Source organism: Fundulus heteroclitus, chromosome 14 (genome assembly GCF_011125445.2).
Source record: "Fundulus heteroclitus isolate FHET01 chromosome 14, MU-UCD_Fhet_4.1, whole genome shotgun sequence".
NCBI classification, from domain to species: Eukaryota; Metazoa; Chordata; class Actinopteri; order Cyprinodontiformes; family Fundulidae; genus Fundulus; species Fundulus heteroclitus.
The window spans coordinates 25,077,092-25,095,673 of NC_046374.1; the positions used below are offsets into that span (position 1 = coordinate 25,077,092).

General features: G+C 44.4%; 2 protein-coding genes across 4 annotated transcripts in view; one reads left to right on the top strand and one right to left on the bottom strand.

Annotated features, from left to right (window-relative positions):
- The window catches only part of plcb3 (phospholipase C, beta 3 (phosphatidylinositol-specific)), a 118,822-nt gene that overhangs the window by 98,289 nt on the left and 1,951 nt on the right, over positions 1–18,582 (bottom strand). For 2 of the 3 annotated variants that reach the window (XM_036146608.1, XM_036146606.1), the window contains exon 1: positions 1,310–1,814. The exons of the other annotated variant lie outside the window; for it this stretch is intronic. In XM_036146608.1, the coding sequence (XP_036002501.1) occupies positions 1,310–1,408 (99 nt within the window). In that variant the 5' untranslated portion in view covers positions 1,409–1,814. Of the gene's footprint in view, positions 1–1,309; positions 1,815–18,582 lie in introns of those variants that run through there. 3 annotated transcript variants of the gene reach the window in all.
- LOC118565727 (protein phosphatase 1 regulatory subunit 14B-like) lies at positions 14,057–14,793 on the top strand. Its single transcript, XM_036146609.1, has one exon. It carries the CDS (start codon positions 14,463–14,465, stop codon positions 14,715–14,717), a length of 255 nt encoding a protein of 84 aa, XP_036002502.1. The 5' UTR covers positions 14,057–14,462; the 3' UTR covers positions 14,718–14,793.

Consider the following 18,582-nt stretch of genomic DNA (forward strand, 5'->3'; position numbering starts at 1 on the left):
AAAGCTGCTAAAATGCCTACTTGCTAAACCTCCTGAAAACTAATGGAAATTTTTCAAAAAAACTGGAGAGAAACTCTCAAAAGCAAATGAAATACAAAGTGAGTCATCTTCCCAAACCTTTTTAAAAACTTACTTAAAGAAGTTGTAAAAAGAAAAGGCCATGACAGAGATTGACTTTCCCCAAATCCTAAAACGACGGCTGCAGAAACAAACTGGTTACATTTACCGCACTTTGTTTTTGAAAATCTGAAGACTTATTTTGTGATTTTATTTAAACGTTCCAAAAAAAAAAAGTAAAAAACAAAGCAACTGGACTTGTTTTCCGTAGACGTTTCGCTTCCTCTCCAGGAAGCTTTCTCAATTCAAAAAGTTTTTTTTTGGAATGACCATGACCTGGATGACTGAGAATATTCACCAGCATATTTAAACGTTTAAATTATGACTAAAATGTTTTAAAAAAAAGGACCGGTCAGACCCAAACATGGCTAAATCAGACAGGTCTGTGCCGTTTCCTCTCTCTCCTTCTCTAATGCAGGTCACACAACCTGCTACATAGGGTGAAGAATGGTTACAGTAACAGGAGCGTAAACAGGGCAGCATTCCTGTTTATGATCACAACTGCACACAGTCACACACAGACGGACACTTTGCATGCAATCTGCAGCCTGAGCCGCTCTGTTAATCATTAATGGGAAGCTCAGGGCCCTACACCCTGCACTGTGCCCTGTAACACCCACTCACTGACACTGACAGTGTGCGTCGGGTTGCCAGACACGCGGAAAAACACGCGGAAGGTAATTAAAAATAATAATAATAATAACGAGGAGAGGAACAGAAAACCATTTGCGGTCCAGTGAGGGAGAGACTTTACAGGAGGGGGGGGACAATGTAGCGCACACAACTTGTGGGATGCTCTCAGGTGAGATTCCTGAGCGTGATTTGCCCCACGCCCCTCAAACGCATCCCGCGGAGACAGGTGCTCCGGGGTCTGGGAATGGGAAGAGAAGTTACATAAAGGAGAAGGAAGGGTGAGGGAAACCGGCTCGACCAGAACTCGGCGCATTTCACCACTGCTGGCAACTATAGGGGACTTCTTTTTCCTCTCTTTCTTTTTTTTTTTTTTTTAAAGCAGAGTATCAGATTAAGTCACACTCTCAGTACAGTGAGCGCCTCTGTTCGGCGCACGGTCCACGCACACCTGCGCTGCCGCTCATGAAAACACACACACACACACACACAAACACACACACCGAAAACTCAATTACGTCTTAAAAGCTTGCGCAGATTTTGCAGAAAGCGGCGCTCTCACCTCGTCCCATCTGATGAACTTGCTCCCCTTGCTCAGCTCTTCGTGGACGCTCACGGGTTTGAGCTGCAACGCGTGGACTCCCGGCTTGGCCCCGGCCATGACGAGGGACAACCCCAAGCCCGGGTGCCAACGCCTAAACCCCGGCTAGAGCGAGCGGGACTCCTCGGGTCTGGGTCGACGAGCTCTCTGTTCCTCCAAGGCTCCTTCTTTTTTCTCCCCTGTCTCTAGTAGGAGGAGGAGGAGAAGGGGGCCCTTAAAAGTTGCCGAGGCGCATGAGGAGCCAGACCCACCGCCGCTGTCTTGTCCGCGTCCACGCACCGCGGTGACGCGCCCTGTCTCCCTTTTCCCCCCCCTCAGCAGCTCTGGCTCATCTACGCGTTTATTGGCCCTCCTAAAGTCGCACTGGAGATCCCCCTTCCTTCCTCCCGTCCATCTGGTCGTCCTCTAACAACTTTCCTCACTTCCTTACTCTCTTGTCGCCTGTGAGGCGTTTCTTCTCTCCTCCTCCTCCTCCTCTCCTACCAGCATGTTTTCTGCGCGGAAAAGAAAAAAAAAACGAGAGAGAGAGGGGGGGGGCTGTAAAGGGAGAGCAGGAGGACGGCGTCAGATAGCGCTGAGTGACAGAGAAACGGGAGAAGCGAGCAGGGGGGGAGAGTTGGAGAGTTTGTGTTGAATGGGTGTGTTTTAAATTGGTTCCTCTGGACTGGACTGCGTTGAGCGCGACGCGGAAAAAAAACAAAAACGCCGTGCGTTTGCAGGGTTGTGCAAAAAGTGGGTCTTCTTGACTCACAGCTAGTTCTTCTAACTTTCTAAGCATTTGCTTCCTTTGGGGTTGCTTCTGTTTTGTGTTTATTTTTGCATCATGTCATGAAGGAAGTTTGAACTGAAAGCAGTTCTCAGATGATTAGACTGTGTTGTGTACTAGGGCAGAAGGGATTTTTCACACCCAGCACAGGGCTGGGTGTGAAAAAACTACCTGCTTGACACGTAAACCTAATAACAGGTTGTGCTCAAACTGCTGTCCGGACTTTAACTAATGCCCTGTTTACACTACCCTTTTCTAACTGTGCCGAGAACGGTTACACAACTTTCTAGTGTAAATGGATCACAAACTGAGCCAGACACAACCGGACCGCGCTAAATCTAGACCAGTTCGATGTGTGGGCTCGGCCGGGTTTTTCAGTGGCACGGTTCTCAGATAACAAATACCCCGTTTACACTACCCCCTTTTTAACCGAGCTGAGACCAGTCCGAGCTCGGTAACTGAGATAACTATCGAGTGTAAATGGAACGCAAACTGAACTGAACCGAGCCTGACACAACCGGACCGCGCTAAATGCAGACCAGTTCGATGGGTGGGTTCGGCCCGTTTTCTTTCTGTCCCAGTTCTCTAATGACAAAGAGCGCATGAGCAGACCGCGTCATCTCCTTATAGTCAGCTGACTAATTTTGCGGTTTCAGACATTCATAAAAATGAATTCCACACAATTTCCAGTGATGGATCTGCTTAGCAGCATGATGAAGCTCAGCACCTGTCGTTGTTTCCTGCATCTGTAAGCCCTGATCAGACGTTCGTTTGTCTTATCCACTTCCCAAAAGCCGACTCCGTCAAGTAAATTTACCAAAGGTTGCCTTCTTCGCCTGACTCTCCACAAAAAGCAATAATAATCAAGCATAACTTCCTGAATGTTACGGATGCCACCATTTTTATTTTTTTGAGTCCTTCCTTCAATACTAGAGAGAAGTAGTACCACAGATTGTCACTAGGAGGCTAAGAATCATGCTAAGGTGATGTGTAAATGGTCGTCAGAACCAAGCTCAGCACGGTTAACTGATCCAAGCTCGGTCCGAGCTCGGCATGGATCGGTTTAACAAGGGTAGTGTAAATGGGGCTTAAGACTCCTCCAAACTTTTTTTTTTAAAGCCACTCATAGGCGGACTTGGCGGTGTGCTTTGGATCATTGGCTCCATCCAAATACCTCTGTTAGGACTCTTTAGCCAAAGCGTAAGTAATGATAAGTGCTGTCCGAACAGTGCAGTCAGTAAGGAAGGAGGTAGGAAAAGGAGCCCATATGCTTCTTCTTATAGCTCCTTTAGCAAAGGAACCCCACAATGTCCCTTACCAGCGCTAAGGAACTACAAGGAATCCCACCATCCTTTGCGTGACTTGACATATTAGCACAGCCCACCTCACAGGATTTACCAAAAATGTCCGGAGAAGATGGAGAGCACAATTTGTTAGCCTGGCCAGACAGACAGACTCACACAGGGTGTAAGATGCACAGTGTACACGTAAGTCGCTCTAGCTAGCCAAGCTAGCACTTTGTAGTTCATTTTCGGAAGGCCCAGATTTGACTAGAATCATTTGTGTGCTTTTCCGTCACGTAATGACGTCACAGTTAAAGATTGTCTGAAATCGGCACAGCAGTCCGAACATCCTCTCCTCCTCACAATTAGGGCTGTGCATAAAAATCGATACAAAGATTAATATCGATGTTTTTAAAAACGATTTAATATCGATATTCTGGCTTTTAATATCGATATACCTCCCAATCCCTAGGGGGCGTTATTACAACGCGCCATCACTGTTCACAGTGAGGAAGAGCAGGTGAGATGAATCTAAAATCATACGTTTGGTTTCTGTGATACGTTAAATGCATTGAACCAAATGCACTATATTTTCTTGTTAATATATCAGTGTTAAATAAATTGAAACTAAATATAATATTTGGCTGGTTTTGGTGACTGAATGACTGAGCATTAATTTGAAAGCAATAAATATCGATATTGGAGTCAAATCAAATAAAGCTGAGCTATATCGAGAATCGTATTGTATCGTGAGCTATGTATCAAGAATCGTATTGAATTGGCTCAGATGATACACAGCCCTACCCACAATAGAGTTCTTACTGTTGACCTTATGAAAGGTCAAGGAACAGGAGCTAGGAGCTATAATTATGGGGTAACAGTGGCGCAGGAGTTAGGGAGTTCATCCTTCAATTGGCGGATTGCCGACCGTCTCAGTTGTCGCATCCTTGGGCAAGACACTTCACCTGCATTGCCTGCTCACTCTCGCCTCTGTCAGCCTGCCCCAGTGAAGTTGTAGCTAGTCTGTGTGAATTGCTGATTGTACTATAAAGTGCTTTGGGGTCATTGGGCTAGTTAAAGTAAAGCCATTTACAATAATTAGACATATTCGGATGGAGCTTTTGTCCAGAAGCCAAGTGCGCTTGAGTTTAAGGTCACTAAGCTGGCCGGACCAAAGGCATCCACTACCACCATGTTTAATTGGCAGGCAGGTGTCAATTTTCCAGTTTATTCCACAGACTCTCGGTTGAATTAAGGTCTGGACAAGAGGCTTTGAGGCAATTCCAACACGTGAATATGCTTCGATCTAAGCCCGTCGTCTCAAACTCCAGTCCTCGAAGGTCCAGCTACTTTTAGATACCGCCCTGCGTCAACACCCCTGACTCCAATACGAGCTGGTTAGCAGAGCTCTGCGGAGCTTGACTGCATGGTAGTCAGGTGGTTTAGCCATTTAACTCAGGTGTGTAGGACGAACTCAAATCCCACGAGGATTTGAGTTTGAGACCACGGATCTACGCCATTGCAGTGTGGATCTGGTTGTGTGTTTATTTTGCTGCCTCAGCCCCAATCTCAAGTCTTCTGCAACCTCTAAATGGTTTTGTTCTAGGGTTTCACACCATCCCGCCTTCCTGTTAACTCTGACCAACGTCCACGGTCCTGCTGAAGAAAAACCACCCTTCAGGATGATGCAGGCCAAAATCATCTGACCAGACCACCTATAGTATATTAGAGTATATTAAAGCTTGCTGCTTTGACGTGACAAAATGTGAAAAGGTCTTCAGGGATATCGAAACCTTTTTCATGACAATGGAGATGCATTTTAAAAGGTTATTTGGAAACATTTGCGGAAATAAAGGTCTCATTCAGTGAGGGTAATCAAACACGCTTGCACTTGTCAGAGGTTTTTTTGGGGGGGGAAATTGACTATAATCCAATCGGAGTTGACGTGACGACGCCGGAGGGCAACAGTTTCCAGCTGTGACACGCAGAAGGTGCATCGCGAACCGCAAGTCTGCATCCAAATGACTCCGACTCCAAGGTAAGGGGAAACTGCTGAGACCTGTCGGGTAACTTTTCCTTTCTCAACGCTCTCAGCGTGTGAACGCAGGAGAATGCGCGGTCACATTCTGATCCCGACCAAATCCAGCTGCCGAGCAACATCTCAGCTCTGAACGCTCATAAAAAAAACCCACTATGGAGCAGCAGATCTCTCTGGCCCCCGTTGCCGTTCTCCGACTCCTTAACTACAACAGGCAGGAATGCTTGCTATGCTGCAGCCTGCTGACTGAGTGACTGATGAACATACTTTCTGTTTGTGTTGCCCTCACCACACACGGGGCCGAGAAATCACCAATCGATCCAGCAAGTTGCAAACGTAGTCGGATCGGTGAAGCCTATCCTTGTCTTTTGGGCACACCTGAGCTCAGAAGTTGAGTCCAGGAAGAAATCGAAGCCAGGCACCGTATGAATTAACCAGATTGTAGCCCAACACCTATGCACGGATTTGCAGGTACAGCGCAGCCTCTTAAATGTCAAACAACATCAAGCAAGTGCATATTTACGACTCATACTGGCAGGAATATGGCGTTTGGCTTGTTCATAATCAGATGCACACACAGCTGTACACGCACCATGTCCCCTCCGTCATAAATATACATAAAAAAATGTCCCCCTTTGTTTTTTTTTAGCTAGACAATGGTGTGTTTTCTCCTGCATCTGAAGTGCAGGCACCTGTTTCATGCCCCGCCACAGAAAAAACCCCACACCCCCTTCCTGCTTTGCCCTCGAACATTGAACCGAGCTGCTGAAACGATTTGATCCGCCGCTAGGCCAGGATTTACAGTTTTTCCTTTTCTCCCTGGCCACGTCGCCTCAAATGTCACGCAGGAGCCGGTTCTCTGGCACCAGACCTCCTTGATCTCTGCGAGGAACTCCCACATGGCGCCACCACCGCAAATCAAATGCGTTTTGAGTTTGTGCGTGGGCCAGATTTGCCGTGTTAAAGGCCCAGGTCTTCCCCTAAGACAGGACCACATCCTTCAGAGGCTTTGGTTTTGGAGATCTCACCTGCTTATAAAGCACAGCGATGTCCGTCACAACAGTTATATCGGAGGACAACGCATCAGCAACAGAGTCCCATGGTGACTCTGAAAGAGCTGCAATTGTTGAAAGAAAGTCCAATTTAAACTTTACAACAGGACACAGCGGAAGCTTAACATGACTCCGCCAGACAGATTTGCTCCGCATATCCATCTGGAAACCTTCCGTTGAAGTAATTTTGGGAAGGGGCGAAAATACTGGTTAGCTGATTGGCCTATGTTGGTGATAGACGGGCCAAATAAACCAATCAGATTCGTCGTCGCACAGAGCGACGACGAAAACACAACCACAAGCCAAGCTACTCTTGCTGCTGCAAGTAAAGGCTCGTTAGCTCAGCAAAGAAATACTCTGTAATTCCGATAAAACTTGCTCGATAGCCACGCTAACGCTAGTTTCATCGGCTGAAGCCGCCATGTTGTTTAGACTGAACTGTCGCGCTTCCCGTTGCGTCACACCTCAACCCGCCTCAAAGCCAACGCTGATTGGACGTTCGTTTGGTGAACGGCTCCAAATTTTCTTTAACGGAGAGTAGCCAGACTGATCTGCGAGTGAAACCTTGAAAGCTCGCGAGATCAGGATGGTCTCACGAGGCTAGCGGAAGCTGCCATGATTCATTCAATTCAATTCATTTTTATTTATATAGCGTTAATTCATGAAACATGTCATCTCAAGGCACTTTCCAAAGTCAAATTCAATCAGATTATACAGATTGGTCAAAAAGTTTCCTCTCTAAGGAAACCCAGCAGATTGCATCAAGTCTTGACAAGCAGCTTTCACTCCTCCTTCTTTTTGTCTGTGTACATCTGAGTGTCTTCCACAGGGCGACTGTGGCTTGATGGGTTGAGTAGTTGTCTGGCAATCAGAAAGTTGTGGGTTTGATTCCAGCTTCCCCTTCCCACATGTCAATGTGCCCCTGGGCAAGGCACTTAACCCCAAATTGCCTACCGAGCTGCGTCTCGGCGTATGGGGAGTGTTGGCCTAGTGGTTAGACCAGTGCGCTTGCACTCAGAAAGGGTGTAAGTACCCGGTTCGATCCCCAGCGCCTGCACTCTGGGTCCCTGAGCAAGACCGGGCGCCGCACATGGCAGCCCACTGCTCCCCAAGGGTGATTGGTTAAAAGCAGAGAACAAATTTCGTTGTAATGTATGTTTCAATGACAATAAAGATGATATTACTCCTGAGGGAGCTTAGAGCCACAGGGAGAGTCGTCTTCGTTGTCCATGGCTTTGCAGCAATCCCTCATACTGAGCAGATGAGACCATAAGTGGCATGTTGGTGGCAGCATCATGCTGTGTCATGATGGGTTGAGTAGTCACAACAGAGCTGCGGCGCTAAGGAGGAAGCGAAACACAAGGCAGTCCTTGAAGAAAAGCTGCTGGAGGCTGGAAAAAGCTTCACCTTCCAGCAGGAGATTATATTAAAAATATAACACCACCACAAAGCCATAACAAGGTGTAGAACCAGAGCAAACTGTCTGATTTTGAATGCTTGTCCAACATGACTTGAATTTAGCAGCATTCTGTGCAGAATGGCCCAGTCAAAGCCCAGACCTGAATTCAGACCTGCTAATGACGCACATTGTTTCCACACAGTCACATCACTTCCTTTTTGCTTTTTGCTTTTTGCAAAAACCTCTGAAAACTCTGCCCTGCTGATCTATCACGTGACATTCTCCTCAGTTCAAGGAGCACGCGTTCATCGCTGCGTCCATTCATTCATCGATGCGTTCGTTTGCAGGGTGAATTTGTTTCTTCGCACTCCTCTGTATCATGGCGATATCTTTTGCTGTTGTAAACAATGCAGCGGAACCAGACCCAACAGGGCACCACCTAAACGTGAGTAATCCGAGGAAAAGGGAACAGGTTTTCTTCACGAGTGAAAGGCCGGTTTGTGCTCAGGCATTTAGCACACCATGGGAAGACAACAAAAGTTGGCAGAGCCGATAGACTTCCAGCGAAGGAGAACAAGAAGAAACTTGACAACGAAATGAAAAACAAAAGCAGAGAGGGGAAATACTGAAGCCCAGCAATGCGCAGATGTTTGACAGAGGAAAGTAAACTCCCATCCACTCATCTCTCCTTCCTCTCTCACCGTCTCTTTCTCCCTGTCCAGCGAAACGGCCAAATTTTTTTCTCTCCAACGCAAACGCCAAGGACTCACAAAGACACATTGTGTGTAAAAAAAAAAAAAAAAAAAAAAAGACAGACATATTCACTGTCTCCACCACACACTGCCCTCTGTATGCACGCACACAGCAGCAGCAGCATATCCAGTGCATGCTCTGGTTTCAACGGGGAAAGGCCTGACTCAGTCAACAGCAGCAATAAAAGCTTGATCGGATTCCTCTCGGCGGTGCTGACAGTTTTTACTGGATCTGGATCTGTCTCCACAACACGGCAGGATTATTGTCAGACTTGTTTTGGAGAAAAGCACTCATGTGGGCGTCCAGGCTACAGGGCTGATTATAGCTTTCTCTCCTCTCCCCCTCCTGTACAGCCATCCAAGGACAATGCAGATGACCAAGAACTTCCATTTGCTTTAGTTGAGGTATTTGGTTTATTTACAGCTGTGCTGGGCTGAGTTATCCTGCAAGAAGCTCCAAAAATCTTCTGAATGACGTGAATTATTCTTTCTGGATCTCCCCGGTGCGTGTTTTAGTAATCTGGCGCCATCTAGTGGCTGCAGAGCGTCTCTACACCCGCCTGGGAAGCTTGGCCGTCTCCGGTTTGTGCAACAGTTAGGAATGTGGACGAACCGGTTTCAGCTTTGCTGTGAGAGCACAAATCATCATTGTGCACACACAAATCACGGTTATTCACCTACCGAGGTGCAAAGTAAACTCATCAGGCACGGAGGGATGCAGATAGCGCCTGCAGGACAAAGCCTCTGACTCTGATGGAGGTGTGCAGAGAGAGGATGGGGCTGACAGGAATGGTCTGGGAAAACATGCCATCACATCACCGCTTCCCACGCCGCAAGCATGACAACAAACTGACCACTAGCTCCCCCTGGTGGAAGGAAACCTGAACTCCACGCAGCCATTTTTGGCCTGACTGTCCTATTAACCTCAGACTGTAAACAATGCATTGATCACTTTTCGTCTTAGTGAGGGTTTAAAATGTGTTTAAAATGTGAACCGAGTGTATGCATCTGAATTTATACTGGATTTTTTTTTATTATTATTATTTTTTTTACCAACACATAGTAAAAAATTAGACATACAGGCTTAAAATGTCTTCTGTTTCTACGTTTTCTGTCACACTTAAATTCTCACCGCTGTAAACAAGATGTTATTATAGACCCCCGCTGATTAAATGACAGCGGCTGTTGCCTTGTAGCAAGAAGGTCCTGGGTTCAAATCCTACCCTTTCCCTGGGTCTTTCTGCATGGAGCTTGCACGTTCTCCCTGTGCATGTTTGGGTTCTCTCTGGGTACTCCGGCTTCCTCCCACAGTCCACAAACATCACTATTAGGTTAATTGGCCTCTCTAAATTGTCCTTAGGTGGTTGTTTGTCCTGTTTGTCTCCGTGCTGTCCTGTGATGGACTGGCGATGGATGAATAAATATAAATAAAATGCCAAGAACAACACATTTTTTGTCAGTGTACATCAAAGAAAGTCTTTTTCTTACTACATCAACTGAAATCTCCTTTTATTTCCTTTTCTTCTCTCTCTCTCTCTCTCTCTCTCTCTCTCTCTCTCTCTCTCTCTCTCTCTCTCTCTCTCTCTCTCTCTCACACACACACACACACTAACTCTTTCAGTTTGTCTCTCTGAGTGAATTCCCAGGAAATGATTTTGCTGCAGATTAAGTGTGTAAAAACTGAAAAATACCATAACATGCGCTCTCCCTGTGCATCATTCATAGCCTCTGGTCCACTATTTGACACGTCCCTAAAAGAGGCAATAAATAAAGAGGTTTAGAGAGACAATGAAAGAACTCATCAGAACTCAAATAGCAAAACTCGTTTTTTTCTCCACTTTCTGATATTACGGCCCTGTGCGAATCATAACAATTCATTAAAAACTTGATTGTTCTTCACATTTACATGACAACGTTTTATTTGCAATCTCTTCTCACAGGCCACTAGGTAGAGCCTTTGGGTGGGCCAAACAGTGACCCCCCCCCCCCCCCCCCCTTTACTTCATGTTAAGAGGGCAGACATTTCCTTCCTTTTTGCACTCAATGCTTCTGATGATGGCGATTGGAACGGACACTGCAACCTCGTGTACCTTTTTAAAGTTGCTTTTACGTCCAGTTGAACTTTTCTAAAGACGTTTAGTGAACATAACTCGGTGTTCTTGTTGCTTTTTATGCGTCCGTGAATTAGATTACTTGTAAATAATCTATGCAAACTCCATGCAGAAAGACCCAGGGCAAGTCTCAGAAAGACTAAGAAAGTAGAGCACATCACCCCAGTTCTAAAGTCCTTCCACTGGCTCCCTGTTTCTCAGAGAATAGACTTTAAAATACTTCTGTTAGTCTATAAATCCCTGAATGGCTTAGCACCTAAATACATCACAGACTTGTTATCAGTGTATCAACCCTCCAGACCACTAAGGTCTTCTGACTCCAGCCTGCTCTGCATACCTAGAACCAGAACCAAAGATGGAGAAGCAGCATTTAGTTCCTATGCTCCACTTATCTGGAACAAACTTCCAGAAAACTGTAAAAGTGCTGAAAGCCTAAGTTCCTTTAAATCGAGATTAAAAACACATTTGTTTAAAATTGCCTTTGAATGTTCCAGTTAAACTGTTTTTAATGTTCTTTTTTTTTTTGTTTCTACATTCTATCCCTACTTGCTTTTATTCCTATATTTTAATCATGTAAAGCACTTTGCATTGTCTCTGTACTGAATTGTGCTATATAAATAAATTTGCCTTGCCTTGCCTTGCCTAAATTGGGATCAATTATTACTTCAGCTTGTTAATTAGCAACATTATTTTGTATTTTTTTTTACGATACATAATCCTTCAGGTTAAAAGCGACATTGGTTGCAGCTCAGCTGACATAATGCACAGGGGCAGAACTGATCTGTGTTCCTCTCTTGGGTTCAGGTTGGTTAGGTAGAGAGGGAACTATAAGAAGGTTAGCACATTAAGTAAACTAACGAGGAGTACCTTAAGTGAGGGATTGCAGGCAACCATTTGATTATCCGCTCTAATTGCACTCTTTATTTATTTCTACAAGGTTTTTATGCCAGACTACAATAAAAAAAACACACAAATCCATTTCTTTCTTTGTTATTTTCTCTGTGACGATGGGTTTTAATATTTCATGCCAACATCGTACTGACCTGCATCTCTGGGAGGTTGTCTCTCCTTCTCTCTCTCTGCAGCTGAAAGGGTTCCAGACGACCCAAAGAGTTTGGGTGCATTAGTGCGTTAATTCAGAATGCTCTCCAGAAATGTGCATGAACTTACAGTATATGCCTGTGTGTGCTTACTCGACTGTAAGTTTCAGACACGCTCACTGAATAATTCAGGTTTCATGTCTTGTTGCCATGGCTCTCTGTGAAATGGTAGGACACGCTCACACACGTTTACCCCACCACTGCACACATTAATATGAGAAAGTTTACAGATGTGAACATCCACCACCACCCCACCTGGCTCACACTCACACATGCAGACCGAGGGAAGCACCGAGAGGCAGTGGTGGTTGATTCCCTCTACCTGTCTGCATCTCCTCCCTGACTCCTGTTGTTTAATCAAACTTTACTTTCAGTCTGCTCCTCCCAGCGGTTTAATTTCAAAAGCAAAGCTGCAGCAGAAACTCCAGTTTCCACCTGTGGCTCATATTATGATCCTGGAAGAGAAAAAGGCACCTTGGAATCACGAAGGGCTATTTTGGTTTTATTGGGCAGTCTTAAATTTAAATAAAGTATGAGATCAAGGTGTGGAGACTTGGACCATATATATCTCACACATTCCTGATGCATTATTTCAAAAATAATAATAACGTTCATGTATTTCTTGATTGCAAATTTATATTTAAAATAATCACTCACGCCTGATCTCCTTCAACAAATTATCCTAAATTTTTCAGATTTTGTTGCCTCCTCTTACTCGACTGGGAAATCAATAAATTATAAGGGTTAAATTGCAATCCTTATAACTCAAAGGATGAGCTGGGTATGAATCACTTTTCTCCATCCATCATGAGCATTAATGTTATATCAATTTGGGGCTTATAATTGTTTAATTGGACCATCATTTCCAAAAGTTGTAATAATTTCATCGCCATCTCAGTTACAGTAAATTAAAAGCTTTGTGACACACAGGGTCAAAATAATCCATGAATATTCAAATACATACAGTGCTTCGAAAAAATATTTGTGCCTTACAACTTTCTTCTGTTGTTTTTTTCCCCCCTCACCTCTACGTGTTTTGGTTCAACAACTAACTAATATCAGTCCTGACCAAACACAGAAAGCAGGTTTTAAATGATTTTTTAATTCATTAAAGAAACTACACCATATAAACCAAGCTGAGTGTATGTAAAAAAGCCAACCCACCCCCACCACCTTGTTAAATCATAATAGTTTTGATCAACTACAGTTTTTTGGTTCAGTTTTACTGGCCACACCCAGGCTATACAATTAAGACCAGTCTGATAACATGAAGTAGGGCTAAGCAGGAAAAAAGCAATACACCATCCCCTGATCTAAAGAAACACAAGAGCAGATGAGAAACAAAGTCACTAACATCTGGGGCCGGTTACAAAAACATTTCTTTGGCTCTGTAACTCTTCAAGGCTTTGATTCAAGTGAGAACCACAAATTAAAAAAAATGGAGAAAACATGGAATGGCGGGCAACTTTTCCAGCAGTGGCTGGCCAACTAAAATTACTGTAAGAGTTCATCTATGACTCACACAGCAGTTCAAAAAGAAACCAGAACATTTCTTTCTTTCATTTCACAATTCATTATTTTATTTTATATTGCATTATTTCATGGCACGTTTATTTATTTCATGGAAGATTTAATAGTTTAGTGGGACAATTACTGGTACATTTATTTATTTCATGGTACATTCAATGTAAACATTTACTGGATTTATTGGGACATTTAATTGTGCATTTATTTATTTCATGGTACATTTACATTTATTTATTTCATGATATATTTATTTAATTTATGTATTGTCCCATTTAACCCTCCATACTTGACCTAACATTTTTCACAGAAAATAAGGAAAAAATAATAATTTTTACTGAAACTATGGAGAGTATGACGTAATGCTGAGCTGGCTCTCTGGCTTTGGAAAACCAATGCAACCACTTTGGTGAAAATAATAGAATTTATTTTTGTTGGAATGGCTTACAGTGAATGTGAGGTTTTCCAGCCAAAAGGAGGAAAAGACCCGTGCTTTCAATAAAATATCAAAATGCATATGAACTGCTAAAACACAAAGATTGCGCCGTAATACAAGAAAAACATACATAAGGAATTTGAGAAACCCTTAGTGAACGATTGGAACGCAGAACGGCTCACTCGTCGGAGAGCCGAAGCCAAAAGAGTCGGATCCCGGAAACGACCCGGAAAGCCCATCACGCTGCTGGACAGCGGAACGGAGAGACCGACGCGTGATTCTTCTTTGTACTCAACCAGGAGAGTTGAGGCCGGCTCTTCCTCCGCTGCCTTCTCCTTTTTTTAACAGAAGCAGGGAGGCTGAATGCTGGAAATATCCCAATAAGCCGGTTACCCTTCCACTTCACCCGCGGCAGTCGGTCTCTCTTGTTTTGTGGAAGCGGACATCCCGGGTCAATGTCCTTTTGAGCCGTTTTGGACAACAAAAGGTCCGGCGACCGTTCTTTTTTCTTTTTTTTTTTCTTACCAGGGGAGGGATTTCACATCAGACACATAATTTCTTTTAGGAGCAACACATCGCTACATTTCCACACCTCCTTACAGGGGGATCCGTTGAGAAAAAAAAAAGACACACACCCACAAATCCAAGCGACAATGGCAGCTGTAACGAGCCCGGAGACGAGCCCTCAGCCGCGAGTGTATTTCCAGACGCCGGCCGGCACCACGGAGGAACCGGAGACCCCCGTCAGGAAGCAGGGACGGGTTACCGTCAAATACGACCGCAAGGAGCTGCGGAAGAGACTGAACCTGGAGGAGTGGATCATCGACCAGCTAACGGACCTCTACGACTGCGAGGTAAAAACAACGAGCGACGCTAAGCCCGTAGATCCGGGCGGCTCCGCCGGGTGAGCCGTTGGAGCGCGAGCCGTTACTCGGTTCTGGCCCAGAAGCCAACGGTTCACAACGGAAACGTAACCGGCCTCTTTCTCGCTGCTTTTGGCCTAGCTTTGTTAATTTTTCCCCCCACCAAAAGTGTTTACAAACGGGTGATTTACAATAATAAAGACAAAACAGTGAGAAACAAACAACAAACGGTTTTTTTTAGGGGTTTAGTTTGGGGGACCATGGGGTGAAAGTTGCCGTCTTCTCCTACAGGTTGGCTAAATGTGGCACATGGCGCTTTATAGCCTCCTCACCAGGCTGGCAGCATGGCTCTTTGTTCTGATTGGCTCACACCGCCTTACAGCGCACCTGGAAATTTGTGAAATCATTTAAAAAAAAAAAAAGGTCCTGCTTTCATCGCCTTTACTTTAATCCTCCTCGCTCACTCAACACTTGTTGGACTTCTTGTTTTCTGTGTTTTTTTTATATATATATAACTTGTTGATGCAAATGGGGCACGCCAAAAAGGAAGAGCTTGTTTTTTTTCCTCTCCCTCAGGATGTTCCTTTTTCTAACTCCTTTATGCTTTTTAAACCGAACAGACCAATCTCTGTCCGTTTGACTTATTAAAAAAAAAAAAAAGTTTAGGGCTGGACGATATTCAATAACAATATATATCGACTGAAAGTTCAGTAGAATAACAGTTTTCCTTCCTTATGCATTCTTAACATGTAGGTTAATATTACAGTCATTACATCCTCCCAACCAATCACAAACGCAGACCCAGGAAGCCCCGCCCCCTTCAAAGAGTTCCAAGAGCACGTGTTCTTTTTCCTTTTTAAAAAAACTTGTAGTTTTGGTAAAAAAAGTTGGTTGAATGAAGGGTTGAGTTTGAATTCAGTGTTTGTTCTGTATCTAAAAATAAGACATTTAGCAACAGCATAAAATAGCCAGGGCTGCACTTAAAATCCATGTTTCGAATTTACTGATAATTATCGATATCGATCAATACGATTTCTATATTATCATATGCTTTTTTCCCCCTATACCGTCCGGCCCTACTATTGACTTCAATTCAAAAAATCATTTTCAAACATTCGTGTTGCTGTTTGTTTTTCTGTTTATCCTGCCATTTTAGCGTCCCCTTTGTGCTTTCCTGTTCTCTTGTTTTGAGGAAAATGTTTCACAATTTACGCAAAAGCAATTTTGCATGTACGGAATGTGGGAGGATAAATTGACCTAATTTTAACCACTTTGTACACATTAATTTTGCTACTCTTCGACCACTCAAACTGCTTTACACTATAGCCAAATTCAACCAGTCGCACTCACCAACGCACACGCTGAGAGGAGCGAAGTGCCTTGCTCAGGAGCACACCGACTTGTGACAGGGGGAATCAAACCTTCCTATTGCAAGAAAGCTGCTCTACACACTGAACTACAGTGGCCCCATAGGCTTGGGTAACTTAAAAATAATCTAACCTACTTAATAGGGGTGTAAATCACCAGCTTTGTCACAATATGATGTTATATCAATTTGTTTTGATGCCGATACGATATTTGCCGACAAAGTGTTACGATTTCCGATCAACACGATCTTGCCATCTAACTATAATCAGGGTTGTCGGCAGTGCATTTTAGCGTAAAGGACCGTTACACTGAAATTAGGCCGTTACGCTCATAGTTTATGAGCGTAACGGATGTTTGAGAGCAACATAGAAAAGGCAGTAAAGCTCTTGACTGTGCATCAGCGCAGCTATAAACTTCCCGAGCCACATTAGCTAACGTTAGCTTATATTAGCCTAGCAAACGTCCGCCTTCGTGCTGCACTACGCACCACTTTGGGAACGGAACGACCCACCAGCTCCGACACCAGCCTCCCGACATACCAACACGCGGGCCTGCTAGCTGTCAACCATTACGCTGGAAAAAAAAATCCTGGTGAAAACCCTGCTAATATTTACATTCATATCAACTCACAATTAAAAAAAAATTGGTTTGACCATTTCTATTTCTAAGCTCTTACAAGTATCAAAAAACTCCATTCTTCTAATTTTGTAATGATAATAGATCAGTTGTTTACTGTAGTCTCATGCCTCATGGATAGATGTTATAATTTTGCTTTGATATAATTGGACCGTTAATCGTTAAATTGTTATATCAGTGTGAATCAATGTTTTTTTATATTCCTACTACTTGCAAAACAGTGCCTGCAAGCTGAATTCTCGCTGTACTTTTTGCGTTCACAAACACACAAGAATCCATTTTGTCCCGCCGTAGCGGTTCGAGGCGGACCCAAAACGGGTCGGCCAATCACGTTGCAGTGTTATGGTTTAAGGCGGGAGTTGCCAAGCCCAGAGTCAGAATCCGTGATTGTCGTGAGTGTCTCCGGTCAAATAAGCGCGCCGTGACCAGCGTGACTTGCTGTGGTTTCTTGTGTCGCCTGCTGCTTACGACGTCTTCATTTGATGCTGTGATTGGCTAAAACCAACCTCTGGTGGGCGGGCACTAGCTGTCGCTTTGCCCAATCAGCTCGTAAAGCTCTGCTGCATGTCCCTCCTTTCCCTGTACGGATTTGATGGGAGCAGACCCAGATTGATGATTTAAAATGTCGCAAAAAAGAAAATGCGAATCAGACGTGTGTCTCCATCTACTGGTTTGTAGCGAGTTAACCAGGCGTTGACGTTAGGCTATAATAAACAGGAAGTAGAGGTTGCATACTAGCACGGACCACAGATTAGTAACAAAGCAAGGTTTTATTGGACGTGTTGCTGTTTTTTTCTTCACGGATGAGACTAAGAGATGCTCGCGTCTCTTCGTCGGCCCACGCGTACCCGTTGTTGCTCCCAGCCTTATTTCCGAGCGTTATGGGAGCATTCAGGAAGAAACAACCCATCGGTCATGTGAGGTAAATGTTCGCTACGTCAGAACTAGTTTCTGAGTTTCCGTCTTCTCTTCGGCAGATCTACTCTTTTTCGACAAAGGTTAAAAATAACATCAAGCGAGCGTAAAAAAACTTTTTTAGCTAAATTTAGTGAGTATTTTTCTGTAATTCTTTTTAGTTTGGCTGATTCTGCAACTTAGATTTAGGAACGACTTGTATATGTTTTTTTTCCCCTCTTGGTGACACATTTTTTGACTGAAGTGACTTTACATACCGGAGCGACTTATAGCCCGAAAAATACGGTAATTAAAATTTTGCCGGTTCCATCAACCTTTTCTAACGCGATACGTCAAAATGCACGTTAACAAGATGTTGATGGAAACGCGACTAATCTGGCATGCCAGGTTACTACTTATATGAGATTAGCGAAAATATTAGAATAGCGAAAACTTGAGAATTTACTAAGCATATTAAAGACTCACTCAAGATTCACTTGAAGGGATTGGGGTGCACCTATGTTGATGCTTCTTATTTTGAGGTCATTCTTTAAAGTAGCATCGTTATGTGTACAAAGGACACAGGTAGCACACAGAGGGCTAAAGGAGCGTGTCTTTTGTAAATGCCAGTCATATCCCACATTTTCCTGCGTTTTCCTAACTTTTAAGCATAGACTAGGGCATCTGCATCTCCAGAAAACCTGTGAATGGTGAGCAGATGGTCTAAATCGCTTTCCTGTCTCTCCCGAAGTATTAGTCACAGTTGTAACGATGAGCCGAACCGACGGGGGTCCAGTTATGCCCGTCTGCCCGGGCGACTCTTTTACGACGGTCCCTCCAGCCGAAGCGATGACTGGACAAATAACCACCAGGAGTATCCGTCCTCGTGGCCCCGGGGGGGGGCAGCTGTGCGGCGCGTAACTGCTGCCGTCAGGAGCCGGTAAGCTCGTGAGAAGTCCACTGAGCCGGCGTTGACCCACTTTCTATTCCCGGTGCCGGGAAGTACGGAGAC

Bases quoted from the DNA above. Each gene is read 5' to 3' on its own strand.
- LOC118565727 (XM_036146609.1), top strand. From the start codon at position 14,463: ATGGCAGCTGTAACGAGCCCGGAGACGAGCCCTCAGCCGCGAGTGTAT.